General features: G+C 41.1%; 1 protein-coding gene across 1 annotated transcript in view; it reads left to right on the forward strand.

Moving 5' to 3' along the window:
* The window catches only part of ADAM12 (ADAM metallopeptidase domain 12), a gene marked incomplete at its 5' end in the record, with an annotated part of 64,683 nt that overhangs the window by 21,780 nt on the left and 26,930 nt on the right, over positions 1-15,973 (forward strand). Inside the window, one exon of the mRNA XM_008949982.1 lies at positions 3,574-3,722. Coding sequence (XP_008948230.1) covers positions 3,574-3,722 — 149 coding nt within the window. The remainder of the gene's footprint in view (positions 1-3,573; positions 3,723-15,973) is intronic.

A 15,973-nucleotide genomic window follows, 5' to 3' on the forward strand; every position in this document is an offset into this window, starting at 1 on the left:
AGAGGAAGAAAAGCTGAAAGAGTCTCCCAGTGCACTTCCAAACCTTGGCAAAAGCCTGTCTGAGGCAGACAGCCCCATTGTATCCATGTCACCCTCAGGCCAGCAGCTGAAGCTTTGGCTTTATCTGCACTCAGAGATGCCCTTAATGATGACTTTTTTGTCCCTTTGATTTTTAGCCTAAGCTTTAAAGCTTGCTGCAGTGTGTTTTACTGCAAAGTCAGTCCTCTTTGCTCTGGAAGCTGTCATTTTAAACAGAAACAACAACAACTATCTCATTCCAGTAACAAGAAAACAAGAATCAGCATTATTTCTTTAAAGTGCTCTCAGGGCTCTGACAGAGGAGAGACTGATTTATATCTCCAGGAGAAACCCAGGGCCTGTGTATGGATCGTGGGCCAGGCAGCAGCTTCAGCCAAGGAGGGGAGCATGATGTTTCCCAGGGGCTCCCACCTCCATAAATTGAGACCTTCGAGGTGCAAATGAACTTGAGGCTTGCACAGCAGAGCTGGAAATGTGTATCAGTTCTTTAAGCAGCTTGCCAAAACGGAGCCAAATCCAAACCAAGCAAACGCTCACCCCCAAAGCCCCAACAGGGAGCTGCCCAACCTTCCCCCTAGATAACAAAGGCTAATTCAGGTGTATACAGGAAAAGTTCTTATATATACTGGTACCTACAGAAGAAAGCTCTACATTTGGAAGATTTGTAAATGAAAGAATGAATAACTCTTCTCCTGAGAGGCTACAGTGCTCAACCATCTCAACACTGGGCAACTGAACATTCGGCCACCCTTATAACTCAGCCAACCTCTTACACATCCCACTCTGAACACTCAAGACCAAAAAGCTCCCACACTCCCAAAACTGTTCAGAGAGAGTAGGCAACGGTGAGATTGCTTGAGAAATAACATTTGACTGTGAAATCTGGAGTCATCCCTGCATGATCTGATTTTCCTGACTGGTTTTGCAGTTACTTAGCTCTATTGTAGGATCTAAATTCCTCTGTCATGCCTCCTGGAGAGCCTGCCCCTCTCCCCTCTTCTGTAGGGCTGAATTCTCTCAGTGGTAGGTGACACCCTGCCTCCCACTAATTTTAAGAGAAATTCCAAGTGGGGAGAGTGGGCATCTGAGTGTGAGAAGCTTTTGCTGTGTTTCAAGAGCATTATAATTGTATTTTACTGTGATGGTCCTGTTGTGTTGTAGAAAGACCTAAGAAAAATGGACATTAAAGCCAGTCTTTGGCACAGGGCTTAGTCTTCATTCTGTTTCAAAAGATTGCCCACCAAATTTACAGGCTTAAAAGCAAAATATTGCTATGTGGGTGTCATGTAATGTAGTATTCTCACTCCTGTAAAATTTGTATTGACTTGAGTGGGAAGTCAGGCTAGATGACAAGCATGGAACTGAGGCACTTACATTTCAGTGAATTGCTTAAATGAAATCAAAGTATGTTTTAGGAAAGTTATTCCTACAGCTGAGTGAAACTGCATGGAAGGTACCAGGATTGGGGCATTTGCCTCTTCTAGCTGTAGGTGACAGCATTTTATTATTACAAGCTGGTCTGAATCTCAGTGGAATGAAGCAGAGTTCAGCTGAAAGCAGCTGCATGGTTTGTGCAACAGCTTATAATGTCTTAACAGTAGATGGTTGCTTATTCAGTGGTTGTGAAACTGTTTGGTAATGACTTTTACTGCTCAACTTAACTTTAAAAGACCCCTGGTGGAATAAATCAAAGTCACACTGCTATTCATTTCTTTATCCTTGTGATACTTAAATGGTCTCAGTATCAAATGGGACATGTCGCTGTTTGTTTTGATAATCTTCATTTATGCTGTCTTCAAATAACCTCTTTTGCTGAGACATCACATTCCTGGTTTTAAAAACCCTCTCTAGAAACTGATAAAACTGCATTCCAAGTGGATCTGAGCAACTAATGAGAACCTCATGGGCTGTAATAATTGTTTGCCTCTTCAAGACCCAAAAAAAATTACATTTGAGATCATTTATTGCTCCAGTTCAGGAGCAGACTGTGTGAATTCTTGTTTTTATTTTTAATTGCCAGCTTTAGAGTTGTCCAGCTCAATATGATCTCTGTTCAGTAAGCAGAGGAGATGCTGGCCAAATAAAGAAAAACTGAGCTCAGTTTGTTGTCTGTCCAGGTAGCTCTTGATTATTGCAGATGATTTTGCTGCATAGGTTTGCTCTGTTATTTCTGTGAGTGGGATGGGTTGTGCAGCTTCTCTCAGCACATGGGCACCTTAGCATATAACTGCACACAAAGTGGCTGTCAAGTTAGTCACAAGATTTTTCTATTAACATTTTAAAATTCAAAGAGGTCTTTTGTTAAAAGATAAAATGCTTTTGACTTTATTCCAAATGCAGGAGGAGTAGTGGCTTGTTTTCAGGATGACTGTATTCCCTTTTTGATTTTGTTCTCTGTTTGGGAAATGATTTCCTGAGAATATTAGCACAGACAGATGAAAGAAGAAGCTCTTCAGTCTACCCCAAGTCACGTATTAAGGGCTTCATTAGTATATAGCTAATGTTTTAGACAGTTTTACCTTTCACTTCTTTTTAGTCTGAAGGTTGGCTTAGATGATACTAAAAGAGTTATTTAAACTGAATATATTCATATATGCTTTTAGAGCAGGCAGCTGTACATAGTAATTCCATTTACTGACTGATAAATACTGGATCATGCATTTATATTACATGTTAATGCCTTTAGGGAAAGCTTTCATATAAGTACAGTGGATTTTTTTTCCCCTCAAGGAAAATGATCGATGTGGAAAGGTCTCTTATTTGTGGCTAAACCAAAACAGCAGTCTGATCAGCAGCCTGTAATCAGATCATGCAGTGAATTTCTCAGAAATAATTGTCCCAAAAATCAGCATTTCAATGAGGATTAATGTTCATATTTCAGTTTGACACTTGTGACATTTAAAATAGTCTCAGGTGCTAATAAGAGGCCATTGAAGAGTTTGACTTGTTTTGTCCTTTCATTATGAAAAGGAGGTTCTCAAAGGTACTTGTTTTTTCTTACAAGGCTCGTGAAATCTTGGACTTACTGATATTAAAGAAACAGTCTGAAGAATACTAAATAGACTAAGTGACATCTCTTGCTGCATTTGGAATTTACTTCCTGACATGAAGGATTTTCTCACTTCTCCTTCATCACACTCATCCTCACCCATAAATGATTACCCTTCCCAACACTCCACGTCTGGAGGACTCTTTTCTGCCACTGCCATGTCTTGGGATTTTGAAGGATTTATTGAGCAGGGGAATTTTAAGCCCTAAGTAAAGATTGCCCAGATGTTCAAAGCTGCCCAGTGGTCTCAAATGTCTAATGGGCTGGGTAAACTGGGTGGCCAAGACAGATGGGCTGTCCTGAAATTCCCAGTGTGTACTTGGTACATGGGGATGAATTTAAAATTATGTCCATTTAGCAACAGGGTGTAGCCACAGCTGGTAAGTTTATAAAACATTTCAAAGGACAGGCTATAGGATCTTAGAGGGGGAAAGTGTATTTGGAATTGTTTTTCTGTGTTGACTGGTTCTTTTGGTTTATTTAAGGATCACTCAGAAAACCCTCTAGGTGCAGCAGTCACGCTGGCTCATGAGCTGGGACACAATTTTGGAATGAATCATGACACATTGGAGAGGGGCTGTAACTGCAAAGCATCTACTGATAAAGGGGGCTGCATCATGAACCCCTCCACTGGGTAAGTGCAAGGGTAAGCACTGACAAATTACAGTTATAGTGGCAAATTTGTGTCTCAATTTCATTTTGTGTCTCAGAAACGTTTAAAGGGAAAAAAGAAAAACCTTTTCAACACCTGTCAAATGTTCTTACAGTTATCCCCCTTAAGCTAAAACAATTAAACTCGTTATCAGAGCACAACATGTACCATTGTATCTGTCTCTTTAATTCAAAAAACAAAACAAAACCAAACCCTGCCTTGCAAGTATTGAATCAGAATTTCACCTTCTCTCATCTTGCCAACTGAATGTCAGTCGTAATAGGAAATGAGCAGTGTCCCAAGGCCAAGACTAAGATGAATGTGTAGGAAATAAAGTAAAGCAGGAAATATATTATTAGACTCTCTCTAAAGCCTTTGTCTTGTGCAGAGAAGGTTTTTTTAAGATTTGCACAAACTCTTGCATTTCACCCCTTGTTACGAGTCCACAGCAGTTATAGCATGTGGGCAAATTAAATCTGTAAGGGCAGTGGGGTCAGGGCTGTTCAGGGGCTGGGGGAGATCTTCCAGGAAAAGACAGAAGACACTGTGGGAAATAAAGGCAATGAACCCGTGGTCATCTCTCTGAGTCAGTGCTGAGCAGTTACTCTGCTGCTGGTAAAGGCACCATGTCAGCAGAGAAGCACAGCTCTTGTACAGACAAAAACCATGGCCAGGCCAGCCTGCTCCAGCTTGCTTCTCTGTATTTTAAAGTGTGAGTTCTCCATGTGCATATTCAGACAAGAACTGAAAGGTTTAAACTGAAGAGAGAGTAGGTTAACCAAAGCTTTCAGATGGTGAGCAATGTGTTGGACTGGGCTGCCTGCAGAAATGTGCCTGTGAGTGGAAGCTGGTAGGAACCAGTTGGACAAATATCTGTCAGCAGTGTCTTGTAGGTTCAGCTGGGTTTGCTTTAGGGCAAGAAGATGGTCTAGATGATCATCTGTTCATCTTCCCTCTCTTCCAGCTCCAGTATTCTCTGTGTATGCTTAAATTTCATCTGTTGCTTAAAAAAATCTCTTTGGGGAATTATGATCAGCTCAATCTCTGCCTTCTCCAAGACTGTTTCTGGGAAAGAAGGGGAGCAATGTGGGAGAGGCTGGGGAGTGTTGGGCAGGATTGCTCCCTGCTGGTCAGCCTAACAGCAGCCTTGGCATTTCTTCAAAGGCATGCTGTCACCCTCCTTCAAGGCAGAAAAAGGGATTCTGGCCAGAGGCCAAGCACAGCAAGTTCAGAGACAAACAAAAGAGAGTTGTGTATGTGGAAAAGAGAATGAGAGGGATTTCTACAGTTTGGAAAATAAAAATAACTTGGCTTTTGTAAAACAATAGGTAGTAAATATCCATATGGAACTGCATTCTGCAGCACATCAGGGCTCATGCACACTGTGAAAACAGACTGAAGTTGGAAACACAGCTCTAAGGTGAGGTGATGTGATAGCTGGCAAGCAGTGGGCAGACAGGTCTGAGCTCTGAGCTGCTGAAAGGTGCACGTGAGCCTTTGTCACCTCAGCTGTGTTACTGGCTGGGCATCCAGTTACCCCACTTCTGGAAATAAGTACAGGAGATGCTCCCAGGACAGAAATTTCTAGGCATATTCTGAATTCATCTTGTGAAGGTATCTCTAATGTGGAGATGAGAGAGTTCTTCCCTGGCTCTGCCTTCTGTACGAGAGTCCTTTGGTTGTATCTGAAGCTGTTCTCTGGGCTGGGTGTGTCAATCATAGAGTCACAGAATGGGTTGGGTTGGAAGGGGCCTTAAAGATCACCTAGTTCCAACCCACACCTCCTACTAGAGCAGGTTGCTCAGACTCCCATCCAACCTGCCCTTGAACACCTCCAGAGATGGAGCATCCACAACTTCCCTGGGCAACCTGTGCCAGGGTCTCACCACCCTCAGAGTGAAGAATTTCTTCCTAATTTCTTCCTGATATCTAATCTCAATCTACCTTCTTTCAGTCCAGACTCTTGGGTTGGCTCAGGGCATGGACAGAGCAAGGTTGTACCTGCTCAGTCTTTTCCTCAGGTACAAGTCCAAGCAACTCAGTTCACTTTATGTTGGGATTTCTGTAGGCATCTTACAATTTAAAGGCTGTGGTTCCTTCCACAACATCATGCCCAGCTCCAGCACCAGGTCTGACAGTTTGGGAAGGGGCCATCCAGATACACTTCAGTTTTGCAATCAGATAAACCTTCAGTTTATGCTCACTTTGCATTTTTACCAAACTTTATATAGAAGCTGTGACTGAAGAAGAGCCACAGAACTGAGCAGGCTGGTTTGTGTGCTGTGATTATTGATTTATAAATGGAAATTTTAACATCAAGTTTATAGCCTTAGGCTTCACCTTCACACCCTGCTGTCGATCTGTAATAAGTATTCCAGAAGAATTATTTATGCCTTAAGCCAAACTGCATTTTACCAATTTAAAATTAACACATTGAGTATTTACCCAACATGTGACCAATGGCAGTATTCCTCTGAGCACCATTATTCAAGGAAAACTAAAGAGTTTTTGGCTCTGGAACTACAAGTCTGTTAAGAGAAGGCCAAATGAATATTCCCTACCCAAAATGCGTTCTTAGAATAACAAAATCTTTGAAACAAAGAGCATCCCATGGAAGCCACGTGAATTTAGAGAGACCACCTGCTCTCTCAGTATACTCATTGGCACGCTGCACTCTTCTAATTCCTGTTAGTTTAAGGTAGATTTTAAGAGTGCAAGACAAATAAAATCTTTAAACTGAAGATATTATAAGTACAAGAGAAATCCTTATCTGATATCTAAAACCAGTAGGAAATGTCTTGGTTATAAGAGAAAGGCCTCTGTAAACTTCACTTTGGAGTCATCTGTGTGATTGTACAGCAAAAGGGAATGTTTTAATGGTTTTTACTTACAAGTGATTTCTTTAATTATTGCCGTTTCTTTCAATTCTTATGTTTCAGCCTTCAAAGAGATCTTCTTGGTCCAATTACTCTGAAGGGATCAGGGTGGAATTTAAAGTCTGTTGGAGCTATCTTTTAATGAGCTTCCCATAGCTTCTACTCTTTAAAAGATACCACAAGATGTGTAGCACTTGTGTGTGACTACAAATGCCCTATAGACCCATTACTTCAGCAAAAGTATATTTTGTATAACATGGAATTGAACATATAAACCCCAACATTTCTGGCACTCCAGGCCTTTTACAGATTCAAATATCTGCTATGGAAATCACATAAATCCCACTGTAGAAGTCTGAGGTTTTGCTATTAAAATACTATCAAAAAGCAATTATTTAATGCTAACACATTGCTGCCTTTTTAATGCATATATTATAATGATATTCCTCCTGTTCTTTTAGATTGTATTGACCATAGACTGTTGCAAGTGAAAAAGGATATAAGGAGTCTTAAAGAGATTTGCAAATCTTTTTACTGAGCTCTTAATATCTGAAAACTGAGGGCCTAGGCTGAGCCAAAGAGACCATTTCAGTATTCCACTTGTTTTCCCAGTATCTCCCTAAAGTTTCCACTCTTAGGAGTGAAAATATTCTTCTTGACAGCTAGATAAACACAGAAGAGTTCTGGTGAAACCCAAGGCATTACTCTAGATTTATACCACTGCAACTAAAGGCAGAATTTAGCACAAACTGCAGAGCAAAATTATGCCAATTAGCAACGTTTTCATTTAGTAATTTTGGAAATGTGCTTTTTACATGCACCTTCATCAAAACTGAGCACCTGTATCTCCATGAGGGTTGGAATCAGGCGAGTGCCCCCAAAGTACTTGAAAGCTTCAGAGTTAATATATGCTTGAAATTTCTTGCCAGCCTTAAGGGAAGGAAAATTTCTATAGTGAACCTTCCCCCCTCCTGTAAACCCAAGGTTTTTACTTCCCCTCACCCACATGTCTGTGTCCTTGCCAGTAGCATGCTCTTTTGGTTTATCTATAGGTGACTTACACAACTAACTTGTCATCAGGGAAGCTGAGGATACTGTAAACATCTTCTTGCCTTTAACAGAAAATGCTCCTTGATGCCTTTCCATTTCCCCCACCCTGATTTTGGTGTTGATGAGAGATGAGGAACCCACTAAGGACAGCTGCTTTTACTAAACTCATTCAGATGCTGATCCTACTGTAGTCTCCATCCCTTTGTGGGGTCCCAAAACTTGCTATAATGAAAACTTTGTTCCTTGTCCTCTCACAAAAATGTGCTTCTCTTACTAGGATCATTTCTGGATGCTGAATCATCCCAGCCATGGTTAACTGAAATTCCAAGCATGTTCCTAGGATAGAGCCACTTGTTTCAACTTTCTTTGCACTGCTATAGACAGAAAGAGGTTATCACCACCATGCTGACAAAAAAAAGAGAGGATGGTGGAAAAAGGACTGCTTTGTAGTCTCTCCTCTGGTCCCCTTTGCACCTGGCTATGGGAATGATAGAGATTTTTCTCTAAGACCATGAAGAGAAGATGAAATAAATGCAAAACAATTTGAAATAACAAATCCTTAGAGAACTCTTGTTGTTTCAAGATGTGAAACAAGTGGTGTATATTTGAGAGGCCCAAAACCTGATGTGTGAGAGAGCACGAGCATTGCTATTTGCTCAACAAGCTGCTGAATGAAAGATTATCTCTTCAGAAACTTGTATTTCAAACTTGGTCCCTAGTGAACCTGTTTCTTCTCCATTCCAAGAGTTCTAAAGCATACACTGTCCTGCATCCCAGTGATGGCACCAAGTGTTAGGGACAGAAAAACAGTTTGGTGCTATGGAGGAAAGTCTGGGCCAGTAACATGAACAAGAAAACAGCTTCTCCATGATAATTCTTCTGAACAACTCCTCTTTGTCATGTTCCTTTTAGTGTGGTGCTCCTTTTGAAAAGTCAAAGAATGAATTGGATCCCTCTGTGCCTGCCTTTTATTTTTTTTTTAAACTACTCTTATCTTGGATCTTCTGTTACCATTTCCATTTCACAGCTAGAATTTAAAGTCAGTGTATCTTTCTGATTTCAGTCAGGGTTTAAATTCAATTTACTCAGATAAATATGACTGGATGTGTTACAGGGAAGTGGAGCTTGGGCTGTTAGACTTTGATTTGGTGGTGGTGGAAATGCCTGTGCTGCAGGACAGCTCAGGGCTCTGCTCCAGCCAGGGGACCAGGTTTTGGGTAGTGATCGAGAGTGAAGAAGAAAAGGGAGAAATGGAATTGAGATCAATTCTTTAACCTCTCAGCTATTGATCATCATTCGAGAAGGTTTTTATGGAACTGTGCCTCTCGGTAGAAAATAACAGCTAATTTTGAGTAATTGCCTTTCAGTACACAATTTCACTTTAATTATTGAGGTTTTGGAGGCAGGGTTTGGAGGAGGAGAACGATTAGGAGCACAGAGAGAGCACATAGTAGAAGTCGTACAAAGTATGTAGAAAAATACTAGTTCATTTACTGTTAAAATATGAAGAAGACTTTTTTTTCCCAACCAATCCCAAAACCACCCACTGTTATCAGTATGCTTTTAAGTAAAATTGAAACCTTTCTGTTAGAATTAAAACAGCTAACCAATGGGAAGCTGCTTTATTTGTGAATTGAAGTGAGAGCAAAATACAATCTGTTAAGAACAGGCTGAGTGACAGTCCCAAATTAAACTGATTGACTCTCTGTAAGTACTGCTGAGGAGAAATGGGCAAAAATTAAAAGATGGGGAGGGCCAGCAGGTAGGATTCTTCCAGACACCACTGAAAAAGAGCATCAGTACCTACTATACAGTAATTCCCTCTAGGAATAATTAGGTATTCTGCACTGAGCACTGAGTACATTAGTTCCAATCAAGGCTAAATAAAATATTTAAGTGGAAACATTGCATTTTTTCCTGAGTGATAGTACCAGGTGTCTGAGTAGCTAAAAAGTAACACCAAGCAAGAACATGAGTTACACTGAAAGTATCATAAACGTGAATTTTCCTGCTTGCTGGTCCATAGGTTCATTCTACAAGTAGCCCAGGCATCCAAGGGTTAGGTGAGGAAAGGTTTGCTCTTTGCTGCATGTTACAGGCCAGTTCCCAACTGGTTTGAAAGCACAGTGCTTTGTGATCTGGGAGAAGCTGTGCTTCAAAGGCAGCTTTCCTGCAAGTGAGAAACAGTTATATTTGACACGTCCCTTTTATGCCTTAACTTCAGTGGCCAAGGGGGGGGTGCATTGCTCTTTAGTTTGTGTTGTTTATAGCAACCATTTCTGCTAGCAAAGAAAAATTGATTTTATTGTCTACGCTCTATTGACAGCTCTCTGTGGCAGGAGGTGTGTTAACAGAGAATCTAAAATAGCTGTTTCTTTGCTGTCTTCTCTTCCCCCCATCCCCAGTTCACGCCGCTTTCACATTGCTGAAGGTTTTTATTTTGTTTTGCTTCCTGATTTTTCTAGTGTAAATGCTCTGATTCAGACTCTGCAGTGCTCAGACTTTTAAGATTTCTCCAGTGTTCATTCTCAACATGAAGGTAGGGCTAATAGAAGTTTTTCAGGTGTCCAGCCAGCTGTATGCTCCCTCTTCGCCAAACTGCTGGGGTCTAAGGGTGCTCCTGGAAAAGTTCCCCAGAGCCACTGAGGTGTCACAATTTGGATTAGGTATTTGTTATCTTTATTAAAGTAAAATTATATGGTGGGTCCTGGACATGTGAGTCATAGAATCTATGTACAGGGTCTCTATCCAAAAGCCATCAGATGTTCCTGACTATCACATTGCACCCACAGCAAACACCACGAAATGTGGATTTGGGCAAAGAAACTGGCCAGTGGATCTAAACCCCAACCTGATTGGCTCCTGTGCTGCAGTTTACTTCCACCTCTGGTCATCTGGAATAGTGTTGTGTGGGGCTACATGATAATACAGGTGCTGGAAACCACCCAAGTTAAAAACAAGGCTTGGGAGGGGCAGGAGAATGTATAGGAATGAGAATTGTTTAGTGATCTCTCCAGCAGTTCAGGTGCACAGCTATCCCAGGGCAACTGGAGCAACTGTGAGCAGCAGGGTTGGGTCAGGGTGAGGAGATGTTCAAAAGCTTCTTTGCCACCAAGAGGGAGGGACATCCCACCCCCACCTGGAGGATATCCCTGCTGTGAAAGTGTGTGACACAGATGATGTCCTTTGATGGGGCTGAAGGTCTCTTCTTCCCTTCTGTACCATCCTTTTGTCATTAATGAGACTTAGGACTGCACATCAAAAGAAGGCTGGTAGCTGTACTGCTGATTTTATAATGCATAAATATATATTTCATGATAGATGGGTGACTGATATCTCCTGGAGAACCATTTTGCTCAGTGGGGTTGATTCTCAAAGGCTTTTGTGGGGAGCCTTGTTGTTTTGCCATCTGCTTTTGTTTGATTTTCGTTTTTAAACTCTCATACAAAAATATATGTTTAACTACATTATAAAAATGTAGTTAAGGAAATAAAACAGTTAAAATCTATAAAAGACAAGCTAGGAAGTGACTAATAGTTTACTGGATTATTAGTTTCAATCACGTTTGTTCTTTTTAAGAAATGAAGCAGGATGGAGGGTCACCTTGATTTTGGTTATTCAAACTCTGAGCTGGAGTCTACTGAAATGAAAACATACACCCCCTAGAGATTTCCAGCATGCTGGCTTCAGGAGACAGTCAAGTATGCCTTGAAAACAGCATCTTGGCTTCGGTACCAAATCAACTTTTAAGTGAAAACCACTTATTCCAACACTTTACAAGGGGGGAAAAAAAAAAGCTAAAAAAATAAAAGCAAAAGGTCATGGTAGAAATGGGCCAGAAATCAGAATTACAGTGTGGGAAAGGACACTTTAATTTACTGACTGGCTCGCTTCTCTTCTTTCTAGACATCTCACAGCATCTTGTAGCTGCAGAGCTGTTAAACGTTAGATAATCAAAGCATTATTAGTTAGCACAGTATTTCCTGACCCCTCTCAGTTTGTTTTCAGCTGTGCAGACCTCACTCTGCATTTTTCAGTCTGGCAGCTTAGAGACATTAAACTGTGGAGTCAGCAGAACTATCTGGAATTACCTCTGTTACAATTTCAAGAAAATGAAATTATCTTTAAGATGTAAACAGTTTCTAATTAAACTCTGAAGCTGTTTATGGTTCCAAACCGGTCTGAGCTGAGCTCTGCACAGAGACAGGCTTCTCTGTTGTCTTTTTCTTTTTTTAATAAAGTTGATATACTGATGTAATAAATTGCTTGTGACAGAGCTAGGTCTGTTGTGCCAGCAGTGCAACTGCTTTTTAAAAAAAAAAACAACTTGAGCAACATATCCCCATGCCCCAGTAATTCAGCACGTTGCATTCTGGTCCTTCCTTTAGTAGGAAACAGCCACGAGATTACAGAATAGATTTATGTCAGCCTTTCACTTAACTCCAAGTAGCCCCGTGTCTGCAGTGCATTTGGTGTTCCTTTTTGGTAATAATTTCCATACATTACAGATACATTGAATTGTTGTGGTCAGTAGGATCTGTGTTGAAGAATTAGGAGCGTTGGTTGACACACGTTGCACGTTTCCCAGTCCTTTGGAGGAATGGGTCACTGTGAGCAATTAGCACGCAGAGCTGTAGGAAAAGTCTTTAAAAAAGCAGATATTGCTTTTTTATATTAGTTTAGTCTTTCCCATTTCAACAGATGTGCAGTTAGAATTAAAAATCCTTGGCTTTTCTGGTGTATTCGAGAGAACTCATAGAGATTTACAGCATGCATTTTCTGTAAGTGAAACTGATAAGGAGAGAGGTTCCTTCTGCTTCTCACAGTTTACTTCTGGTGTGATTATTTATAGCATATTCTTAAGGACAAGTTGTGGTTTCTGCTGTGTGATGTATCCAGAAAGGGTACAGCTTTACTGGTACATGAGAGCTCAGCTGTGTTTTGTCTTGTCAGGGTAATATCCATAGAAAATATAGCTCTGTAAGGGACATTTTTCTCCTGCAGTGCTGCTATTGCCATGACCCATGAGAACAAATCATATAAGGACATTTCCCTTTATCTTAGCTTTCTGTTTCATCAAAAAAAACCCTTTTCAACCTGCAGGGATAAATCTGTAGCGCAGTGCATGGAGAATTAAGCACACAGAGTCCAGTTTTAATTGGTGTTAATGAATTCCAAACTCCCAGAGTATAAATAGAAACATACCTTAAAGGACACGTTCTTAAGGTCACATGAATGCTCCTTTTTGAACATGGGTTGTATCCCCTGAAGCACTTTAAGGAATTGATGTTGACTTGGAAGGCTGAATCACTGTAATTAAATGATGCCTACAGCTGCATTTGCCACAGTTGTCATGGGAATCAGAGTCTTTTGTGTCTGGGATAGATGTGTAAAATGTTTAAAATTCAGAGAGGGAAGATGTCCATTTTACCCCAACAATTGCTTCCTGCAAAGTCATTCTTTTTCTTTTCTAATGGCAAAACCTATTACAAAGTCCTGGACGAATTTACTGTGGGATTTTCATGTCAGAAATGCAGGTAGGCTCCATTTCAGCTTTTTCAAACTCAATGGCACAGCCCCAGTGGTGAGATAAAGATAAGCAACCATTTATTTTAATGTAAAGTCACTGAAAATAAAGATGTGAAATAACTTTGGTGTCCTAGGGAGCTTTTCTGGCTGCTTCTAGCATAGCATGGAAATTGTGTTCATCTTCATTGATAATCTCCTGGCAGCCAGCCACTGCTAGATGTGAAACCCAGGCTCCATCAAGGTTGGTAGGAAGGCCAGGATTTCATCAGGATACCTATGGATTCCTTTAGATTTGTCAGGAGACTTTTGTTCCTGTGAGTGAAAGTTTTAATTTGCTTGCTGAAGGGTTTCTACATCCCAGACCATGGCTGGATCATTTCTTTTCTCATAGCTTGAAATAATGCTTACATACAATGTTGCTACTAATTAGTTTATTTCCTGTCTTCCAGCTCCATGAAAAAGAAATGGGAAGCTAGAAGAAGTGATTCATTGTTATTTGATATATTTTTTTTATTTTCTAAATAATTCCACTTCCATTTGTCTGAGGTCATTTAGGTGATATGGGATAAGCTGCTATTTTTTCTCAGTGCTTATCCTGTAGCAGAAGAAGGAAAGGTGGAAATGCTGGGGAAATGCTCTCTGATTTCTGGCACTGTTATGCTTCACTTATCTTTCCTTTGAATCTTCTAAAAGACAAAAAAAAAACCAAACCAAAATCAACATGCTGTTTGTAAGTCAGACACTGTCTTGAAGTCCTGATTTATGAAGAGACCAGGCAGTACAGATGTTAAGAGAAATCAATAGGAGCCTGTCCTCCAGGTAGGTATTCTTTCCAGCTTTTTGCAGGGCTCAGACATTTTTCTCTAGCACTCACAACTCACAGACTGGCATTTCCATAGTCTTCATCCTTTCAATGCCTCTGCTGCTGCTCTTCCCAGTGAGCAGCTTCTTCACGTGCTTTTTCCACACCTGGGTTCCTCCTTGTGGGGTTTAGCCCTCCACAGAGCCCTCTTCCCTTACCTTGCTGTCATTTGCTCTGCTCACCTGATGTAGAGCCTCATCCTCACCCAGATCCATCTGCTGAGGCCAAGTGCCAGCAGTGTGGCAGGTCTTTAAATCAAGCTGCTCACACTGATCCCATGGGCTGCAGAACAACCCTGTCAGCTGCTCTCCTTCTTCAGGGTGCACAATGCCACGAGCTGGGTTCAGGATGCACACAGGCAGGACAGGAGCTCGTACTGGTGAGGGGGGGAAATGTCTGTAAATAAATACCACGGGTTGCTTTTTCTGTATGACACTCTGGGTTTGATATTCCCTTTTGTCTGCCCTGCTTTGGTTTTGGAAACATGACTTTGTTCTTCTCCCCCCATGCAAACACGCTCTCTCTAAAGTCATCCTCTCAAAACTGAGTCCCCAAAGTCAGATTTTTTCTTTTCCTTTTCTCCCAATCTCATTTGACCCATGTCAAAACCAATTCCAGGATTTTTCAAGGGGGAAAAAACCCCAGAATTTTCCTTGCCTAAGTAACTATTGAAATAACCTCCTAAAACAAAAGCTGATGGTAAAATCTCATTGGGAACCAAACAAAGTGTCATCATGATGTAGTGCTGCCCTGGCACTTAAACCAGACCCAACTATGCCTTTTATCTAACCAAGCAAGGTATTTGGAGCAACGGGATGGACCACTTGTCTTTATTTGCTTGCCACGTGCTGAGGATGTTGTGTTTCGTGTGACAAATTCAAACACAGTGTGTCCTGCTTGTGTTTCTACCATTTCCTTCATTGCTGGCAGGCATTGTAGGTCTGCTGCCCTGCTTTGCTTTAGCCTGGGACCAGACCTGACCTGCCTTTTTCATCCCTCCCTCTGCTATTTGTTGCTTTTTGACTTTGACTGTAGTCAGCATTGGATTAACCTCAAATCCTAAGTGGTAGATTGTGAAACCTGAACTCTCGGCAGCCCAGCAAATTTTTATTAATGAGGCAGTGGTCTAAAAGGAAACAGAGCAAAAGATGAGCCAGAGGCAAATTCAAACTGATTATAGCTACTTTCCTTGGCTGTCTGGTTTCCAGCAGGAAGAACAATTGTCTCAGTTCAATTCCCATAGAGACTCTGCAATGCCGATAACTCCAATGTAGAGTCAGGATACTGTCAGGACTGATGAATTGGGTGAGTATTGCTTCACCCCCAGAACCCAGAAAGGGAAGTCACAATAGGCTTCTAGACCAGAATAAAAAAAACTTTTCTGACCATACATTTGTCAAAGTAAAAGTAACTGCTAATAATGTTTTATTTGGCAGTTTTGTGACTGCAGAAACCCCAAGCCATGACAGTGTAGGCTGCATAAAGCCATTAAGTGTTGTTCTTTTGCAGACAGTACTTTTCTGAGCCACCCAGCCATTTGTTTCATCGCTGCTGTCTGCCCTGAAGGGCCACATTCAGTAATATAAATTTGCCTTTTTGAATATTTCAGGTAGTTAAATTTTCACCTTCAGTTTAAGAGGGGAGGTCAAGTCTCCGCTGGGGCTATGACAATCCAGTCTAGGCACCTGAAGTGAGACTCCTTGGTGGCATTCTGGGAAGCTGCACTATCCCCAGGGCCAAATTAACATGAATCTAAAGCATTTTTGTGTCATTTACTTGGAAAAGCTTTCTTATCAATAACCCTGGAATTTTCATTGTAGCACAACAAGCCGTTGCCACTGCACATCAGTTAAATTAACCACTAGTGTGACATTTTCACAGTTATTTATCTGAAGTGTAAAAACTACCGTGTAGGG

The sequence above is a fragment of the Merops nubicus genome, unplaced genomic scaffold, assembly GCF_000691845.1.
Source record: "Merops nubicus isolate BGI_N331 unplaced genomic scaffold, ASM69184v1 scaffold21711, whole genome shotgun sequence".
Classification (NCBI taxonomy): domain Eukaryota; kingdom Metazoa; phylum Chordata; class Aves; order Coraciiformes; family Meropidae; genus Merops; species Merops nubicus.